A 21,460-nucleotide genomic window follows, 5' to 3' on the forward strand; every position below is an offset into this window, starting at 1 on the left:
AACTCCCACTTCCGGCAGACTGGATTTCGAGAGAGGCTGGGGACATCGGGTCCAAGTGGACCATGTTCTGCTCCATGTAGCTGCAGATGAACATGGAGCAGAACATCGACCATGTTCTGCTCCATGTAGCTGCAGATGAACATGGAGCAGAACATCGACCATGTTCTGCTCCATGTTCATCTGCAGCTACAAGGTTCTTCGCACAATTTTTGTGGTGGTGGTAATCCCAGAATCATATGGTGGACAGGTGAAAGAAGCCACTAGGCTGAAACAGGAGACTTATCCGCACTTGACAGGTACAGCAGGCCAAGCAGATTGTGGCTCTGACAATGATTCATACAAACTCTCAAGTGTGGGAACCGTTTACCCAACCAGTCCGCATATGTTTTTTGGACTTGGAAAAGGCATTTGTCTGTAGCAAGGAATCCTTTTACAGACCAAGCTGAGACACCGCATCATCAGTGCAGAGCACATTATCAAAAACAAACAAAGAAATAAAAAACCCCACACACATTCCAATCACAACTTTTCATCAGTTTTAATCAAAATAAACATTTTGTTTAGAATACAAAACAAATAAATATCCATTTATTTCATGCTGGACTCAGGCAACACATTATGCTGTCAGCAGGTAGAATGTGAAGGAGCACACCAGCATGTCAGCACTGCTGCTGCTTTTAGGAAAAGTTGGAACTGAACTTTTCTGGCCAGCGTACAGTTTCCACTTGTTTTTTCCCCTTTTGAATTTTGGTTGTGTGGCTCCTGCAGGTAAATTTGACTTGTGCATGGTTAGGGTGGGGGTGTTGAGCTCCTACTATGGCTATTTCAGCTTCTTTTATTTCTGTCTATCAATATAAGTTGGAGATGTCTATAGTAGCTTTTTTTAAAAACAAACAAACAAACAAACCATTTCCTACATTTTGTTTTGGCGTGACTAATTATGACTAATTATTCATATAAATATTTTATGCTTCTTGTAGTCTCACATGATTTTTTTTTGAGGGGGGGGGGATTATAAGGCATTTTAAGGCATTTAAAGTTGTCACCTAGAAACATGTTTAATTACTAATAATCAGCAGATAGTGTATCAAGAGCGAAATTATTGGCTATACCAATGTGTGTCAGTTTATTTATTTGTTGCTGTTGAGCCATGATCCAGAATATCTTTGAAGTTTGCTGGTGAAAGAAAGTGATTACGCTAATCCTATTTATTTAAAAAGTAATACTTTTTCTTTTTAAAACTGTTGGTTGAAGGAAAGAAGGGAATGATAGTCAGTTTAACTTTGTTATTATTATTATTATTATCATTATTATTATTATTATTATTGTCGTCATTATTATACCCGCAGGTTAAGAGAAAGAACAAGCTGTGGAATCACTGTAGTACACTCACTGCTGGATCTGGTGTTGCCCTCTAGTGGACACTCTGGGCCGCCATGAGCCTTTAAGAAACCCTCTCAATACTATTTCTATGAAAATAGACAGGTTATGATATTGAATTTTATATACAAACAGATAAATGTGGGAGAAAAGCACAACACTTGTTTCTGCTATATTCAGGTGACACAAGCAGGATCTTAAGTTGCCACAGAGGAAAATGACTTTCTTTCATGCCTTGCATCCCCCTGCGCCATATCTACAGGATCCACTGTCATATTCAGTCAGCCATCTGCAATTTTTTCCACAAACCACCAAATACACAAAGGATTCATGGACTATAAAATATTAGCCAATTGCCTAGTTAACATGGTTAGTAACAAAAAATATCAGATATATTCAAAATTGGGCATTTACAGTATTGACAAACAGGAACTCTTTTACAAGAGCTTTCTCCAACTGTGTAAACAAGTTCTTCCTAAAAACTACTGTCTTCACACTGAAGCCACATGCAAGATTCAGACTGAGGAAAAGAAAAAAAGAAGAAAGAAGAAAATAAAACAGCTGATTTAATGCTCAACATGAGCATAAAACCATTTCAAAACCATTTTACGTCTGTGTATTTTTTGAGTAGAAGAAAAGAAGTCTTGGATGCTTTTCTTCATCAAAACTATTTACAAAAACAAAAAAAGTCCCCGAAACTTTTTTAGACTTAAAAAAATGACAAATTTAATTTGGCTGTATGTGGTACAGCAACTCCAGTTCTTCAGGTGTTTGAGCTTTAACAACTAGATTTAACAACTAGATTTAACTTGGTCGAGAGCACCCGCTTTTTTATAATCTGTTTCTTTGACAAGAAAATCCATGTTACATGGGCTAATGCTCAGTCTTTGGTAGGAAAAGATGGCAAAAAGTTGAAGATACAACTTTATACAGTGCACAAAACAAAACCAATCTACCCTTGGTCTTTCCTTTAAAGGGAATGCTGCAAAGTCTGAACCTAGTGTATAACCCAGTGAAATTTGTTTGAAGCTTTTGCTGGGCTGATACCTGCAGCGGTAGTTAAAGATGAAGACCCAGACTGTTTGGTATCAGTTCTTAACTGGAACGGTTCCCCATGTTACAACAAGTGCACAGTTGTCTACTGCTAACCATCTTTGTAGAAAATATAATTGTGGATTCTCAAGATGGCCGGCCTATGTCAGGATGAACCTGAAGAAGTGACATTGAAGTTCCTCTATCAAACAGCGCAAGATGGTTTCCACCATACTTAGCTTTACTTGTGCATCTTCATTTAGTTAGCGATTCAGATCATCACTCATTAAACATTGTAAAGCATAGTAACAAGTCACTGTATGCAAAATCTTCATTTCACCCAGAAATATGTGCAGAAATATGACAGACACATTCAGCGCTAAGGGAAGAACAAGCAGGTGACTGCCACTGTGTGTTGTATGGCTTCAGTGTGAAGAAGTCGACATTGCTTCTTATTCACCGTGTGTGCTTCAGAGGTGGAATTCTATAAACGTTTACTCATACTTAAGAATTTCTGAGGGAAAAGAACGTCCACATGCTGTAATCAGTTTCAGTCAAATTACTTTTAATGATATTATTAAAATGCTCATCTAGACAGCTTTTTAGCAGTTCTCTTGACTGAAGTAGGATCTAAATGCTTTTGTACAGCTTTCACTAGTGTTGTATACATGCTTCTGTTTGTATTTATCCACATATCCAGAACATTGTTCTTTGTGTGTCTTTACGTGTCCAGGTGTCCGGGATGTATTTCTTCCCCCATTCTTCTTTTACATTCCACCTAAAGAAAAAACAGCAGGAAACTTATTTTAAAATCGCAAAACAAACACAATTATAAAAAAAAAGTACTAAAATAATAATCAGCAGTAGAATTCACGTCTGTGCCTCATAGTAAAGGTAAGAGCATTTCGATATGCAGAATGTAAAGAGAACAAGGAATTAAGACTTCACTGTGTTACACTATTATCATGGCTAAGGGTATGTGACGATACCCTGAGCAACATTTTGGGCAACATTTTGCTTAGTAACCACGTATACTGTAATAAATGTTTGCTCACAGTACATCCCATGTGACTGTGCTTCTGACTCTATTATTATCAATAAAAAAATTGAAGCAACTGTGTGGAAATAGATATTTTGACTAGTAGTTAATTAATAAGAATTTATCGATTCAGATATCAATATGACTTTTCGATTCGATTCCTTATCCATTCTCATTAGATTCTCATTAGCTCTGGTTAGAGGAGGTATTTCCCATCTTTGTTGTGATCAGTGTCGAGGTCGTTACTCAAAGAAAGTAATTATTACTCATACTACACAGAAGACCTTTCTTTAAAAGGAATGCACTATGTTACTCCAAGGACAAAGTAATTCATTATACTACTTGTATTACTTTCACTTTACTCTGTAAAATAGCTGAAACACACTGTCTCATAATCATCATTTACCAAGATTAACTCGAGGCTTCTGACCCACACACCAACACAAATCCCTATCTCTACGAGAACACACGTATGATCTTTCTCTTAGTATTCAGGTATCAAAACAAAGCCAAAAAACAAAGCAAAAGTAAAAATGAGCACAAAGACACTTCTAAGCAATTACCAGAGTGATTCTACTGTAGAAACACAAACAGGTAGAAACAGCTTGACTGCTCATCAATTTGTTACCTGTTGAAGTTCAGGGTCAAGCTGCTGGGCTGAGGTCGGCACTCACTAAGACACTCACTTAGCTTTCACTCTGGGTTCTTGGGTAGCTTAGCATTAGCATGCTATCTGGGTCGCTTAGAGTTAGCTTGCCGTCTGTGCAGTTGTTTGCAAAGAGTCGAATTTGTGTTAGCTGCATAATGTAGCAATTTCTGTCCTGGATCAGGTTGAACGTACCATTGCGCTCTTGTCTTTTTGTGCAATAAAAATTTAATGTTATTTCCATTTTCACTGCACTGGTATTTTCCTCCTCTGACACAAACTGAAATCACCTGATTGTAGTGCAAGTGCAACTAGAATTGATACGTGAGATCGACAAACAAGCAGACTAACAATTCCAAGGAATGGGACAATCGGTTCTTGACTCTCATCCAGAAATGTGACAATGCACAAGCTTATCGAAGTGATGCGATAGCATACATCATAAAAGCTAAAGGTGCTGAAATGCCATATTAGAATGTGTGACATGGTACAGGAGCACAGAATAGCTTAACTTCAACTTTTCAGTATTGTTCTCATCTCTTTTGGTGACTTTGCTGAGCTTGCATATCAGTCACTAGCAACAAAATCCGCATTTTGTAAATAATTATTTGTTTCTATGTATTGAATACAAATGCAGACACCAAATGTTTCACCTTTTATCACTCTAGCTGTCCTGCAGTTTCTGCACAAGTCTCCTCTTCCTCCTCCATTCTTTCCTCATCCTGCTCCATATCCTCCTCCATCGTCTCCTCTTCTCCTGCCTCCTCGCGAGCTGTTAGAGTGCAGTACTGTCGCCCTCGCTGCCTTTGCCCACGTCGTACCTTGCGGCTAAGGCCTTTTCTCTTTGTTCCCAATGAGGATGACTGAGATGAAGAAGAAGATGAAGGGGAGGATGGTTTGGACTTTAACAGGGGGCTGTGGCCCTGTGTTGAGGAAAGGGAAGGAGGATGACTGGGATCAGTGTGGCAACCTGAGGAGATGCAAGGAGCCTGGTGCTCCTGGTCTGGATGTGGGGCTGATGTGGAGGATGGACAGACTGTGGAAGAATCAGGAGCTTCATAGCAGCCAGCTCCCTCTGTATTTGCAGGAACTCTTTGAGGAGAATCTAAGAAAACAGAAAACAATAATGAGCAAATTGCATACAGTTTATTTGTGAACATTCTTTTAGGGAGAAAATAAATCTTGGTTCTTTGTTTCTTCCGACCTGGACCACTGCTGGTCTGGGACTCATCAGTCATCGGCGGCTCTGCTTCTTCCTGGATTGTTGGTACAGATGCTAGCAGACCTAACATGCACACATACACACTTTATAAGTGCAATGTTGATTTAACGTCCTGTCTAATGATAAAGTGATAAATCTTTTTATATTGTCCCAATTATTTGTTATGTCGAGATATACTGTGGTAGCACTGTCATTGGTAGATAATGACATGACACTCCCTCCGTGTAAAAAGGTGTTTATTATTAAGGGGGGGAAAAAAAAAAAAAAAAAAACTTATATGGCCCTGTGTGGAAAAAGTGATTGCCCCCTAAACCTAATAACTAGTTGTGCCACACTTAACAGCAGCAACTGCTCAAGCGTTTGTGGTAACTGGTAGTCATTCACAGCACTGTGGAGAAATTTTGGTCCACTCATCTTTAGAGAATTGTTTTAATTCAGCCAGACTAGAGGTTTTTCGAGCATGAACCGCCTTTTTAAGGTCATGCCACAGCATCTCAATCAGATTCAGCTCTGCGTATGGTTTATTTAGCAAGTCACACAACAGTGTCAGTACAGATTTTTCTGTTTAACTGCCGCCTTCTTGGATTGTTAAATCGGGACTGGTGGGGCTGCTTTTCAACTTTCCAAACTAAAAGTCCAATTTGGGGGGATATTAGTTATTTTATATTTTGACTTGGGGTGTCTGTGTGTTGTCAGTCTGTTCAGGTTATCGACAGACAACTGTCATGTCATGCTGCTACTGCTACCATGTATGAGGTGCATGCATGCATGCAAAAAAAGTTATGTCTAATAGAAGTCAATCCACAGTAGCCTCTCTCTTATTACTCTATTTGAATTGCACATTCCTACAATGAATTACTGATGGAATTTTCATGGAAAAAATGAAATATCCTGGAGCGGGGTTAGGCCCACAGTTAAAAAATCTTGAGGTGTAGTAGGAGAGCAGTATCAGAAGCTGTGTAAAATACGAAAAATACCAAAGTACATAATATTGGGAGGAGGATGTAAGTTGAGACCCGCTTTGAAATCATGTTTGTATTATCACTCGTCTCTCATATTATGGCTAATTTTGAATCCATTTTGAAATGTTACTGTTATAATGCCATTTTGACTTTTCATAATGGACATTTTTGTTGTGTTGCTTTATTGTGCAGTTTTTAGAGTGGAATGGTGGAATGGTCTGTGCACCCAACGCGTCCCTGTATTACCTTAATGGTGCACTTCAACCGAGACTGGACACTCTGCAGTCAATGTTTGTACACAAGCTAGATGCCTGACAAACATACAGGAGCAGTAATGAAAGGCAGAGGCCTCAGGGAAGTACTTGCGTGACTGCATAGGGTCATGTAGCGTGTATCACTACATGGTAACGCCACATAAGCCCCCATGTTCATTTCATTTTTGATTTATTTAAATGTAAAACAGAAACAGTGCTTTCGATGTAATGATTACATTAACTATTTAACATATGTACAGAAAATGCACTGTGATGTGATATATGTCGTAATCCAGGGAAACAAATTCTTATACCAGGACCAGTGAGATTCTAGTCATATTGCACTGCCCTAATCCAAACTAATCTCAGCATGAAGGGAGTGGCACACTTTGCCCTTTGGTATGATGACTTACTGAGTCCTCTGTAGTGGGAAAGCTGCTGGTAAACTTGTTTCATCCTTTCAATGTTGAGCCTACTACTCTCTGCATGGTTGATCATGGGTTTGGGGTAATCCACTCCCACCACACAGTTGGCTGCTTTCTGTAGCGACTCAGGAGCGTTCCATGGCTCATAGATATACCGGTTCGGGTAGTCCTTAAGAATGGGGATGTAATGCCTGCAGAGATTTCAAAAGAATATAATCTTAACTTTAATATGGCATGTTTTTCACTTCAAATCACTTTAAGTCAGCCTATAGCAGAGCTTAGTCATCTATTCCAGACATTTTTAACCCTTTTCACATGAGTGCATTACGACATCAGTTATCTACATGCTCAAAAGCCTCTGTAGTCAAGCTTATATTGGACAAAAAAAGAAAACAATTTGGTCCTCATGTGCACAGTGTTTTGAGCTGTTATTGGTATATACTATAACACAAAATTTGGAAATTATATCTTAAAAACTTTGGATGCTAGACTGTCACAAAACAGACTAACAAGCAAACAGAATTGATTACGTGTTCGGAGTGTGATGGTACGAGATACCTGATGTAGTCTCCCGTCGGGTCAGTTCTCCTTCCGAAGCCAACAGGACAGTAGCAGTGGAAGAACTGCTGAAAGAAAGCACTACAGGACAACCACATCCAGCTACCAGCATTCACACTCCAGTCTGCATCCAGCAGCAGTTCCTCAAACACCTGCAGGAACACAGAACCAGATTGCAAGGAGCACTGTTACTGTCTTATAAGGTCAATTTACATGTTCACCACCTGAGAGACAACAGGTTTCAGATTGAATGAAAAAACAGACGGTCCTACTTTCATGCCACTCTCCCAGCTGATCCACAAGTCTCCCCTGGTGAGAAAGCAGGCCACAGCGTGCCGCGCCAGGTGGTGGATCCAGCCCTCTTGTCTCAACTGGGTCATGATGGCGTCGATCCAGGGGAAACCAGTCCGACCCTCAGCCCACTTGGCCAGTGCTTCTGGGTTCTGGTCCCATGGGATCTGAAAACAAACATATTACATAGTAAGTAACTGTGTTTAGACAAATATTTAGGCTGATAAACATGTTTCCTGTACTTATAAGTTGAGAAATCAACTTTTCAGTCTCTCTCACCTGGTTCCAAAATTGATAATGCAGCTGTTTATCTGATTTTTTTTTTTTGGGCTTATTATAAAATGTCAGTTTGTGGCACTTTATCTAGAGACAGGTGCTAATAACTCTGTTACCTACAGTAATGCTTATTTACACATCCCCTCCCTGCAAAGGTTCACCTGGACACAGATGGGGTTTCCATCCATACGGTCAAAATTTGGGTTGTTGGTGGCTGCCGTGTAAAAGAATTCCCTCCATAAGAGCTGGCCGAACAGGGACAGAGGAGGACTACAGCGTTTGCGGACCTGATGGAAAAACAGACAGGGGAAAAACTGGGATGAGAAAGTAATTCATCTTCAGTTAACACTGTGTTAAAACACTGTGTTGCTGTTCGCACATATTTAATAATCAGCCCTGGAAACGATTTGAAGAAGAGCCCAGCCTGTTGCAGAAAGCATCTTTGTGAAAAATTTATCTGAGGAGAACTTTGTAAACATTTTTTTAGGTTGACCCCACTCCCATCCGATAACACACAGGAGACGGCGTTTATGACCTAATCTGCAGCCAGACACCCACCACAGGGTGATAGAGACATTTTGGCTTCATTTTTGGGGAGCTGTCAGGTCATCCATGTTTTCAACAGTGACCAGGAGTTCAGGAGAAAGACTTGAGTTGAGTAGAAAGAGGCTGAAGAGCAAGTACAGAGCCATGAAGAAGGAGACAGACATAATAAAAAAAAGAGATGATAAATCTAATATATAACATTTTTTTTGAAAATTCCCCTCTCGCCCCTGCGGGCGGTCTATCCTCCAGCTCGGATCCTCTACCAGAAGCCTGGGAACTTGAGGGTTCTGCACAGTTTCTTAGCTGTTTCAAGCACTGCACTCTTCTGGACAGAGATCTCCGATGTTGTTCCTGGGATCTACTGGAGCCACTCGCCTAGTTTGGGAGTCACCGCACCTAGTGTTCCGACTACCACTGGGACCACCGTTACCTTCACCCTCCACATCTTCTCAAGGGCTTCTCTGAGCCCTTGGTACTTCTCGTTTTCCTTCTTCCTGATGTTGCAGTCATTCGGAATCGCTACATTTACCACTACTTGTCTACCAGTACTATGTCCGGTTGGTTAGCCACCACCATTTTGTCGTGGGGTCTTGCCTGGTGTGATAGACCCCAGCCTCTATCCAGCCTCTGGATCTTGTGCTCAGAGCTTGTTCCTGTGCTGCCATGATTTGTGCCTCCGTGCTGTCTATCAGTCCAGCTTTGTCCAGCCACTGATAGAGGAAGTGGCTGACATCCAGAAATCCTATCTGCCGGTGGTACATACCGTGCAGGGGCCTGTTCTTCCATGACGATTCTTCCTCTTGCTCCTCTTGTTTGGGTTTCTGCTTCCTCAAGTATTCATTGAGCATGCGGTTGGTCATGGACATCTCCCTGGTGTACTTATGGATGTTCATTGTGTCATCCTCGACCGTGGTACTAATACTCACTAGTGTCTGGCCTCCTCCTTTCCACTTGGTGTACAGTTTCAGGGTGCTGGATTAGGGGTGAAACCCTCCGTGCATGGTGAGTAGCTTCATTGTCTTGACACCGGTGGCTTCCATCTCCTCCTTGATTACTTGATCACGGGCATGGTGTGGGTGTTGATAGCCCAGCTCTTGTTCTTCCCATTCATCTGACTCCTTAGGACTTGCCTGACTCTCTACAGGTATTTAGTGGTTGCGCGTTTCCTAGCGGCCTCTTCGTGGTTCCCATTTGCCTGTGGGATTCCCATGTACTTGCAGCTGTCCTCAATGTCTGCAATGTTGCCTTATGGTAGTTCAATCCCCTCATTTCTGACTACCTTCCCTCTCTTTGTTACCATCCGACTACACCTCTCCAGTCCGAATGACACTCCACTGTCACTGCTGTATATCAGTAGTGAAAAGTTACTACCATCAATGGGAATAAAGCTCTTGTTTACAGGGAACAAATGGACAGTAACAATGGGCCAGAGATCCCATACTTGGGAAGCCCCCCCCACTGGATACGTCAAAGGACTCAGTCGAATGTCTTTTCCATGTCAACAAACCATTTCTTTAACTGGTTGGACAAACTCCCAGGCACCCTCGAATATCTTCGAAAGGATTTAGAGCTGGTCCAGAGGTCCGCAAGCAGGACGAAACCCAGATTATTCCTCCTGAATGCAAGACTCTACAAACAGATGGACTCTCCACTCCAATACCCTTGCATAGACTTTCCCAGAGGTTGAGAGAGTGTGATCCCCCTGTTGTAGGAGCACACCCCTCGGTGCCTATTCTTAAACAGGGGAACTCTTTGGCAAAAGTAATTTTAAAAAAATTAAATACATTTTTTTTAAACTAATAAATACATTACAAAATAAACTGAATCACTGTCTGCTGGAAATTCTGATGTAGTCAAGAGAAACATACAATAACTATCCAATACAAATTTAGGTCAATTTAACATTTTTTAAGGCCTTTTTTTAGATGAATATTAATTGAAGACATTTTAAACCACCCTGCGGTTGTTTTGAGTCATTTTATCTGTGACAGTACCTTCATGTAGAGCTCTCTGAGGTTGTAGTACAAAACTCTGCAGGACAGACACCCGAAACGCAGGTAGGGGCTGAGACCGGTGGGACTGGCATATAGAGAGCAGGTGTTAACACGGGGGTGCTCCAAGCTGGTTACCCACACCTAAAGAGACAGACACAATCAGGAATCATCAAGCTGAGGCTGTATCATGTGATAGAAAAAAAAAAAAAAAAGCTTGACCCCACCAGTGTGACCGCTCAGCTTAGCAGATACACCTATGATATCAATTTGAAGCTCCTACAGCGCCTCATTCTTGAGTTATCACATTTACAAACTTAGCTATCCATGCTGTCCACAACACTTAAATTAAAACCTAAAGCTTATCACTGTCCAACCACTATGCCAAAAAGTACTTTATATTTTATGATATATTCTCTACAACCCAAGTGGGGTGACGCAAATATCTCATCAGCATTTTACATGTGAGGGGTAAAAACTGAAAAGAAGCAAGAAAAGACTAGCTGTGTAATGCTTAGAGAAATATGTGTAGTAACTCTAAATTAATTGCTACAGGTAAACAGCACAACTGGATACAAACAGAGCATCTTAAAGACACTAAGCCTTTCAGGAGCCAAAGTAGGGAGTGATTCACAAACGCAAAATTACAATGGAAAAAAAAGTATATCAATGAAAGCCTTATGGAGTCACAATCATGATATTATTTGGCTATATCACAATATACGATATACATCACCATATGTTTCAATAAACTACAAAAACACATGTTATTTTCTACCATATAGTGCCTGAAATTGCACTGGCATACTCATTCAAATCAACCATTCAATGTTTTTTTTTCTACTCTGAATACAAAAACCATCAGTTGCACACAGGTTTTTCATAAATGACAACACTGCCACAGTAAGTCTCTTTCTGTGGTCAACACTAGACCTTTAATAAACAAAAGATCATAACAACAAAAAAAACTACATCAAGCAAGAATTCATGAGACAAAAATTAAACAAATGCACTTAAAAATGTTTGATGCATTTGCAGTGTGTGGGAGAAGAAAAGAAACTCAGTGAATTACATGCAAACAGGCTTAATGCTGCCATGGCAACTTATACTCGATTGTTACGATAAAACCATTTTAACCATCATACACGGAAAAACTTGCAATGCATCCGAGTATATTCGATATATCACCCATGAAGGCTAAACTCCTCAACCTCCCTGGGAAGCTCTATGCCAGGGTACTGTAGGGAAGAATCTGTCCGTTAGCTGAACAAGGCAGTTGTTCTCCTGGTTAGAGAAAGCTGGATCAGTTTTTTATCCTGTGAAGGATACTTGTGTGGGAGGTTGCCCAAATATGGAGCAGCCGACCTGTTGCCAGGCACTCAGTACCTGCACAACAGCAGTAAAAGCATGGTTAAGTCCATGGTGATAATAACTTCTACCTCGGAATTGAGCAGTCTGCAGCCAAGAATGAAGAGAAAACATTTCCAAGTTCAAGGTCTCAGTTGGGAATAGGTTAAGAATTAGTTGCTGTCTCAGGAGATTACCAGGTAAGTAGGTATGGATAGCAGAGGCAAGGAGGCAAAACTGTCAAATTACTAATTTATCCCTATTCTGTGGGCATTTACTGAAAGTTTAAGAACAAGGAGGACTTCAGCAAACAAACAAAAAAAAAAAAAATCAGCCAATGCAACTTAGCATTCAAAATAAACTCCTGGATTAGACCAATTAAAGCACTTTGACTTTAGCTTTACCTTTTTGTCCAGATGTTTACTGAGTCTGTCCAATGCCTGAGACTCTCCTCCACGCCACACAGCTGGAGGTAAACCAGCTGTCCTGAAACCTGGGCACATCAAAATAAGTTCAAATACAGATCAATGTGTTAACTTTAGATTCAAGTTAATTTACTCTACTTTAAGGAAAGTAGAGTTGTGTAGTGTGCAAACCATTAATTCTTCTTCTTAAAATCAGATTAAAAAACATAAATGTTATAGAAAACCTTTAAGTGAAAACATAAAATTATGCATACCCAATTCTTCTAAAGAAGGGATACTGTATAGCTGGTCATGGTTGTCTCCTATTTTGGTGTGACATTTGTCCATTTGTTGCTGAGTGATGGGAGGCAGAGGTCTCCTAGGCAACTCCAGTCTGCTCACAATAGTCTGAAAACGCTTAAACGTCAGAGGAGGACTGTTGTTGTTCATCTCTATTATCCTGTAGCAAAACAGAAAAGGAAGAAAATTTGAGTAACACACAGCAACATATCTGTATCAGTTTACCAGTGGCCTCTCTGGGAGAGAAGTCTGGGAAATACAGTGTGCCGGTAATATGTAAAGGGGGTACACACGGCGTGATGACACTCTATGCTCAGCACTTGACCAAGTGATTAAAAGTGATGGTCACTTGGTGCGCCCTGATGTAACACTGACATTCCCACATTTTTTAATGATTAGGGGCAGATTGCATTAAGTGAGTTGCCAGTTGTTGGTACAAAAAAGCCATCAGGAAATTATTTTCCAGGTGAACCACACAGTGATATTAACCAAGGAAAACACTGAGTAATGTTACAACAGTTAATAAACAAACTATTAATGAACTGTTCTTAAGATGTAAGTTTGCAAGAGCATCTGTGTTTAATCAGCTAGCTGATTAATTTCACATATTTTTTTTTATATGATTAGTCAGTCACTTGAGTTCAGTTTGACTGAGCATGTGATTCACTTCCTGAATACAAAACTAAGGAAAGTATTCAAGTATCAACCAAAGACAGCAGAAGCTAAATCTAGGACATCACCTCAAGGCAGGAAACCCAGTCATCAGTTTCAGTATTAAAGGTGAAGGTCGACACTTTAATTCACAACTGCTTAATTTTAAAGCCACTGTTGTTGTTGTATGAGGTCAAAATTGTCATTTTCCAAATGGGCTTGAATATACGTAAACTGAGAAGTGAATTAACAAGTAAAAAAAACCAACCAAACAAAAGGAAAATGATACCCAAGTCCATAAGCTTGCTATCAAATACTGGTTACAGCAGACTATGAAGACTTATTCATCACCTTTTGTTAAGGTAAAAGAATTACTTTTTAAAATTACTTCTCAAACACCTGTCAATAAAGAGCTCCTGTCGTTATACAAGAATGGACTGCTGATACAGGAAAGAAGAGACTAAATGGAGTTGCATAATACCTGCGTTAGTGGTGGGGATACCATTAGAAATAGACTAATTGTGTGGAAAACACAAACCTATCTAGATTGTAGAGGGTATGAGAGTTTCTGACAATAGTCTCCACTCCAAATTCTTGAGCCATCTTAATGATTGCGCCATCCCTCTCTTTCCCATAAGGCTCTGGGTCATATTCAAAGGTCAGCCTGGTCACGTTCCACTCCTGTAGCAAAGAATAAAAGAATTCGAAAAAGGATTTTAAATAGTAACAATGATCAAGGAACTAATTAAATCTTAGGCTTTAACAGTTCGTAAGTCTTGTATAGATCTACCATGTGCCTACTTATAACCCAGACCACCAAGTCAAACTTTTGTATTCAAGTTGTGCATTCAAGCTTTGGTTTATAATGCCAAACTGGATTGTTCCAAATGGGTCAGTTTGAACAGAAATAAGTAAACAAAATGAAATGTATGTGACAGCCACTTCATCTGTTGTGTTTCCTGTTCACACTGATGGTAGCAGATGATGATAATAGCGAAACACATGACTAGCTTAAAAGAAAAATTATCTGAATTGGTTTGTAAATACAGCATAAAAAATGTTACCTAATAACTAGATACATGGTTAACAGAGAGCTAAATTAATTGTAATAGATTAGCTAAAAGCATTGAAAACATAGATGAAAGGTTTAGTTTTAGTTTTAGTATGAATGTGAACTTGTTCAGTTCTAGATCTTTAATCTAATTTTAGAAGCAGAAAAACACTAGAACAGCAATTTCAGTGAGAAAAATATGAAAATAAATATATCCCACATGCAAATTCTGCATCTGTACTATCTGAACTTTCTTTGCAGATGAGGAATAACAGAGGAGAGGCAACTGACAGGAATACAGACCTTAAAAAGCCTGGGGAACACATCAGTAGGCTGCCCTCTGACTACAAAAAGCCTGGAGTTGAGCTTCTTGAGACTGCTGTCCAGGTCCTCCAGAGCTTCCAACAGAAACCTGCACAGACATAAACATGAACATAAACTCCCTTGTGGGGTGTTCCCAGTTTGCAGTGATCAGCACCTATCAAAAGTGGTTCGCATCTGTGAAAAGTGGTCCAAGGAAAGAACAGTGTATGAATGTTAGTTAGGTAGCACTGAAAGCCTAGAAAAGTGCTTGTGTGAATGGGTGTGATTGGGTGAATGAACAAGTTGTATAAAGCGCTTTGAGTGCTCAGAGTAGAAAAGTGCTATATAAGAACCAGTCCATTTACCATGCTGACGTGAGAGTTTTATCCACATTTGTGATAAAAAAAAAAAAAAGAAAAGAAAAAAAGATCTGCAATAGAAACATACTTGGGAGCATGCCTGTGAATGAAAAGTACGACTACATTACACAGCTCCCAATTTTTCAACAAAAAGACTGATGACGAAGACACTGTGTTTAATGTGGAGTGGATTCCATCCACACACACACACACACACACACACACACACACACCACGAAGAGCAAAGCGGCAGAGCCACTACAGAGAAGACGGTTTTTCCTAGCATCCAAAACAGCAATACTGTTTCTGTAATTACCATTAAAAACTTGGAATCAGCTGGTGGGAATCCTTCATCAAACCAGCTGATCAACAAAGTCCAATGTGAAGAAAAGTGAACTTTGTAGCAGCTTCAATCCAGCACTGTTTGTTCTACAGCAAGAAAATCTACAGTAAGCCTCCAGAAGTTGTACTAAAATATACAGACCGCAGCTGTAGCTGCTTATCTATTTAGGCAACAGAAACTGTGCGTAGTAGGCTACTCCGACCGTTTTGTCCCAGCAGGTAAGGGGACTTGATTGCCCCATTTACTACATCAGCCGCAAACTGTCTGAGAGAGAGGTCAGATACAGTACAGTGGAGAGAAAGTGTCTGGTAATCCGGTGAGTGGTAGACTCCCTTTGTTATTACCTCCTGAGACGCCCGTTCACTCTCTGCTCAGACAATGCGCCGCTGCAGTGGGACGTAGTGATATCTGGCCCTAGAGACATTTAAGTTCAAGGTGGTCGATAGGCCAGGGGTTTAGTCATATGGGAGGGGCTGAGAGTAGAGGTGCTACTCCTCCACACTGAAATGAGCCAGCTAAGGTGTTGCAGCTGATAATGTCCTACTGAGAGGAGGTCCTGATGTAGACCCAGGACACACTGGAGAGATTACTTACTATTGGCTGGGCAGGGAAAGGCTCGAGGTTTCCTCCAATTGTTCAATTATTTTAGGTTTTAACTTTTATTAAAGTAGCTGTCAATGAGCTTTGAACAGTGTGGACCATTCATAATCCACAGCACAACGTGCCACACTTTTCAGTCGCAGCTTTTTAGTTTTTTGGATGTTAATTTGTCATATTATATTAATACGTGAACATCTTTTATAGTAAGAGGTTAAGATTGGTTTATTTTAAGTGTTTTTCTTCTTGTCTGTTTGGAGTTAGGGCTGGGTGATATGAGGAAAATCTAATTTTGCAATTTTTGTGGGCTATATAATGATACATGATACATATCGCGATATGTTTCAATAGCATCCTAAAAAGTTTTTTTTCAATCATACAGTGCCTAAAATTACAGAGGTATACTCATTCAAATTGACCATTCAATATTTGCACACAGATGTTTTTTCACAAATGACAATACTGCCACAGTAAGTCTCTTTCTGCGGTCAACACTAGACCTTTAACAAACAAAATATCATAGCAACAAAAAAAACTACATCAAGCAAGAATTCACGAGACAAAAATTAAAGAAATGAACTTAAAAAGGTACTCTTTGTGCTTTTAACATACAAAAACTATAAAATAAAAATGTGATGACCTCAAATTACTAGGGATGGGTATCGAAACCCGGTTCTTGTTGAGAACTGGTTCCCACTGTTTCAATTCCTTGGAATTGTTTGCCATTTTTGCAAACGATTCCCGTATCGATTCCAGTCGCCCCGAAAGACGTCACCACGTTGCGGAGCGTCATTTACCTGGCAGGGCGCTGAAGCGGCTCAAACGCTCAAAAGTTTGGTTATACTTTACGAGAACGGATGACAACGGGGCAACTTGCAATACTTGCAAAGTAGATATTTCATTTAAAGGAGGAAACACTACGAATATGCAAAAGCATTTGCTCACAAAACACGCGATAACCTTAAATGAATGTCGTGTTTTTAATTCCGCTCCGGACTCGTGAATCTCAACCCAGCAGCAGCGGTAACGTTTGCACGTCTTCTCCCGTTAATGCGGCAGGTAAATAATCAACTAACAGTGCATATTATGTTAGCGCGATCTGCCTTATTACAAAACCTGCCATTACTGTGCGCTGCATTTAGGTGACCATGATGAGAGAGGCAGAATCTGGCTGGCAGTTCTCGCTGCAGTCTACCGGTAGTGTCTCCTTTCAGGCCAGGATAGACGAATGTCACCGAGCAGTGACTAAGTTTGTGGTCAAAGGCTTGCACCCATTTGCCACAGCAGATGCCCCCGATTTTCGGTAAGTGAATGTGTTTAATTGTAGGCAGGGACATTACTGGATATTCTTGTGTAATTGCTACAGAATAATTTATGTTATACTTTGTTATTGCTACAGAAGAATATTTATTTTATTATTTTACATTTACAATTTTTTTTCCTGGGGACCCTGTGACACCCCATTGAAGAGCCGTAGGCTGTGGATCTCTTAAGATCTCACTGTTGGGTTTGTAAGGCCATGTTACTCCTAAATTTCTATCTTGTTCAAAGAGAAGATATAAAACAAAGTTCTAAGCTAATCGACCTTAGTGTTCTCCTTTTTTAAAAATAAGAATCGATAAAGAATCGAATCGTTAAACAGAATCGAAAATGGAATCAGAATCGTGAAAATCTTATCAATACCCATCCCTACAAATTACAGAAACATTCAGAAACAACAGTCGCAGATATCAGAGCTGGTTTATTTAATGTTTTCTTTGCTGTGTAGGGAGACGCTGATATGCCGCGTTTAAAACAGGCTTCATTTTGCAGTGGATGACTTTTCAGCTGGTTGAATAAATTAGTGTTACTGCTACTTTTTGCAGCAATAGTCTTTAAGGCATGTTTTGGTAATTATCGCATTTTGTTTAACATCCTCCTAGTGAAATCCAAACGACAGCAAGTGTCATTCTCTCACTTGTCTGAAACTCCCGCTGTCGCCATATTTTTCCCTATTTGGTAGTATATGAACACGCATGCTCAGCGCAGCATGCGGGGTAGAAGATTTTCCGGTTGGGAAGCGGGGTGGTTAATGTTGCATTCGCAGTGTGTGGGATGGTAAATAGTTAATGGACTGATTCTTATATAGCGCTTTTCTACTCTCCTGGAGTACTCAAAGCACTCTAAACAACATGCCACATTCACCCAATCACACCCATTGACGCAAGCACTTTCTTTCTATACTTAGTGCTTCCTAACTTCATTCATACACATTCAGATTCCGATGGATGCATCGGAGAGCAACTTGGGGTTAGTATCTTGCCCAAGGATACTTGACATGCAGACTGGAGGAGCCTAGGATTGAACCACTAACCCTGCGATCAGTAGGTGACCTGCTCTAAACGATGCGAGGTGCTGCATGATTCATTACTGAAGAATGGGATTAATGGGTTCAAATATCTTTGTTGTTGGTTTTTTACACTGTCCATTAAACAGTTCTCAAATTTAACGTAATATCTGAGTGTTTCTTAGTTTTAGACAAGTCAACTAAAAAATTTTTTTTCTCTAAACTAAACATTTTTTTAGTCGACTGGGAAATTAGTTGCTGGAAGTATCGATAATTATTAATAATTACATATTAACATGTACAGCATTATAACTTGTTGTTTTCAGCAGCACAAAATTTTGCATCAACACAAAAGGCAAACTTCCAAATGCTGATTTGGTTCCTTTTGTTTATTGCAGCCACAACATACTCATTTAAAGGCTTACAGACACACAAAATATACACTAAATGACTTAAACACGGAGACACACACACTCACACACACACACACATACATATAAACAGACACAAAATCCACCTCATCCAGGTGATATAATACTGTCAGAATGCTTTTTGCCTTCTATTAATGTAAGAAAGCCTAATAAAGCCAAATTTAATTTATGCCTTAGTCTAGATTGGTGTGTACCTTATTTTATTTGACTGACCTTTGACTGTACTTGGGATTATTTTATTTTTTGCATTTAAGAAATGTATGCAATTAAACGTAAAAACCTTATGAATTCTATATTCCAATCCAATGAGCAGTTCATTTTGAAAGACCCGTGGGGTTTTTTCTTTTAATATTTATCAATTACTCAAATATATGACGGAATAAGTGATAGAATAGACAGATTACTAAAAATAATCCATAGCTCCAGTACTATTATTGAGTGAACACAGTACTTTGTATTACCAAATACCCATATCCAAGCCGCTGGTATATTATAACTAGAATAAATTAAATTGATGAATATGCAACAACCTTAACATATCTGAACCAATAACCAAAAATTGTGAAAATATATAGAATTTTAAAATACAAAAGTAAAAGTATCAAACTGTTACGCTTGAGAAGCACTGACATTTGAGGAAATTTATCAAATGTGTCGCCAAATAACTGTAGTAAACAGAAAGTACAGCGTTCCCTTCTGAAACGTGGTGGAGTGTTGGGGTTGATGTAGTGGCCCAAGGGGCGGGACCATTAGTGCAAACACTCGTGGATTCATGTTGACGTTTATGCAGTTTTTCCAGCTATGTCGTGTTGGAGCGTCATTATCAATTAATTTACTATAGCAACCTCTATGTTTCCTTGGCAGGCTTGACAATCAATTATTTTGTAATAATTTTCGCATAGCTACTCACTAAGCAAATCGAAATTGACATCCAACTCCCATAGTGCACCTCTCTCCGCTTGCGTGATTAACCAGGCTTTGCCATTTCATGCGAACCTTTCTTTTACTCATGTTAAACTGACGTCGTTGTCTCCGTAGTTTCTGTACCAAACTGTTGTGAGTTAACTTGGTTAGCAGAAACCTTTCAGACACCCTCAAGAATTAGCTCCAGTGTTTTTAAATGTAATTTTGATTATAAGCCGAACAAGAATGTACAGTATTTAATTTACGTTAAAACACTTCCTCTTCTAAGTGGACATACTTGGCTGATATACGACAATAAGTTAAAGTTATGTATTTCTTCAATGGCGCTCAGCATTAATCGGGTTCCATTCCATGCTAGCATTAGCTAAATGACGTGGAGCAGAGGCCCAAGAGTAATGGATCGTGTAAATAGTGACCTAGTAAATGCTCTTCCTGTATTTCACTGGGTTGAGTTAGCCTTTAATAACTCCAAACTGTAACAATATGAAGTCACAAACCTCCATCGGTTGATTCCCACGTTAGCAGCTCCAGCAAAAAAGGGGTCTAGAATATAAACACAGCGCACTGCGTCCGCTCCATTCAGGGCCTCCTGCAGCGCAGGATTATCGTGCAACCGCAGACCTTTACGAAACCAGTGGACTGAATTCACCACCATGCTTGTTATTCCATCGTTATAGTAAAATCCGAAAAAAACAGGGGAAATTAAGCAAAAAGGTTAAAATCACTGACAATTCAACGACTCCCAACAAACTTTACTCACTGTCAAACGAAAACCCACACTCAGGGGCGTGGCCTGTTCCGTGGGCATGGCTATAGGTTAGGATTGTTGTGTCGGTTTGCTGGTTGGACAGAAATGAAAACGTGAACATGAATTACAAAACTGGAGACTTGTAGTTGGTCGAAGCTGCAGATGCAGGCAGCATCAGTGAGAGGTTGTGTCGCCTTTCTGATACAGACCAGCACGGGTGCCTGCAGGGATTTGTAGACCCGTGAAAACAAATATCACCTTGGGCCTCACCGTTTAATTTTGGAAACCATTTCAGCACTAAAACTATAGCACATTGCAAACATGGATATATATTTTGCTTAGGTTTTGATTTTGCCCAAGATTGTTGAGATATGTGCCTCTTTTTTTTTTACATTTTATTTTTTAATGTTAAAGCTATTTATTTATTTACTCATTCATTTAGTTTACATTGATTGGTACCTTATACAAAATAAAAAAGTTTTTTTTTTTACTCCTTAAACAGGTTTATGTATAATATTTAGTATTGGGAAGTATAACTTTAATGATCCTTTGGATATTAATTTTCAAACAAAGTATAGTCAACTAAAATATGTCTCTGTCCTTAGACCTAGTGAAACTCAAAAAAGGTTTTAATCTAAATTCCCAAAAGCCTTTCTGCAATTAGACACAGTGTTTTACATAAAAGAGCTCACCTATAACTAAGTCTGAGCCAGGGGTTTGATCTGTTTGGCCTGGCAGCGGGTTGTCAGAGAATTGATTTTGTGTACATATGTAGAAAGGGTCTGTCTGCACCGATTGCATGTTGGCTATATTAACAGAACACATTATTTTCTGTTAGAAATGAATTCAATTAAATTAAATTCAATTTTATTTATATAGCGCCAAATCACAACAAAAGTCACCTCAAGGTGCTTTATATTGTACAGTATACTCTATAATAACAGATACAGAGAAAAACCGAACAATCATATGACCCCCTATGAGCAAGCACTTTGGCGACAGTGGGAAGGAAAAACTCCCTTTTAACAGGAAGAAACCTCCAGCAGAACCAGGC

The 21,460-nt window shown here is 39.6% G+C and overlaps 1 protein-coding gene across 3 annotated transcripts; it reads right to left on the reverse strand.

Moving 5' to 3' along the window:
* Positions 1-521: 521 nt before the first annotated feature.
* On the reverse strand, positions 522-20,467 carry cry2 (cryptochrome circadian regulator 2). 3 transcript variants are annotated; one of them, XM_005454272.4, is made up of 13 exons: positions 20,156-20,467; positions 14,679-14,787; positions 13,863-14,005; positions 12,649-12,833; positions 12,374-12,462; positions 10,626-10,766; positions 8,247-8,372; positions 7,791-7,976; positions 7,519-7,670; positions 6,949-7,151; positions 5,302-5,382; positions 4,751-5,202; positions 522-3,190 (listed from the first exon to the last, which is right to left on the reverse strand). In XM_005454272.4, exons 1-12 carry the CDS (start codon positions 20,311-20,313, stop codon positions 4,757-4,759), a joined length of 2,019 nt encoding a protein of 672 aa, XP_005454329.1. In that variant the 5' UTR covers positions 20,314-20,467; the 3' UTR covers positions 522-3,190; positions 4,751-4,756. The 3 variants fall into 3 exon arrangements, with proteins under 3 accessions (XP_005454329.1, XP_019216760.1, XP_005454330.1); XM_019361215.2 differs by having other exon boundaries at positions 20,419-20,449; XM_005454273.4 differs by lacking the exon at positions 20,156-20,467 and adding an exon at positions 15,725-15,852.
* Between the last annotated feature and the right edge of the window lie 993 nt (positions 20,468-21,460).

The sequence above is a fragment of the Oreochromis niloticus genome, linkage group LG7 (genome assembly GCF_001858045.2).
Source record: "Oreochromis niloticus isolate F11D_XX linkage group LG7, O_niloticus_UMD_NMBU, whole genome shotgun sequence".
In the NCBI taxonomy this organism is placed as follows: domain Eukaryota; kingdom Metazoa; phylum Chordata; class Actinopteri; order Cichliformes; family Cichlidae; genus Oreochromis; species Oreochromis niloticus.

Coding starts and splice junctions, on each gene's coding strand:
- cry2 (XM_005454272.4), bottom strand. CDS start 20,313: ATGGTGGTGAATTCAGTCCACTGGTTTCGTAAAGGTCTGCGGTTGCAC. Junction 12,834..13,862: donor ACCCTCTACAATCTAGATAG/GTTTGTGTTTTC, acceptor GTTTTGCTACAG/GATAATAGAGATGAACAACA. Junction 8,373..10,625: donor TCAGAGAGCTCTACATGAAG/GTACTGTCACAG, acceptor TTTTTCCATCAG/GTCCGCAAACGCTGTAGTCC.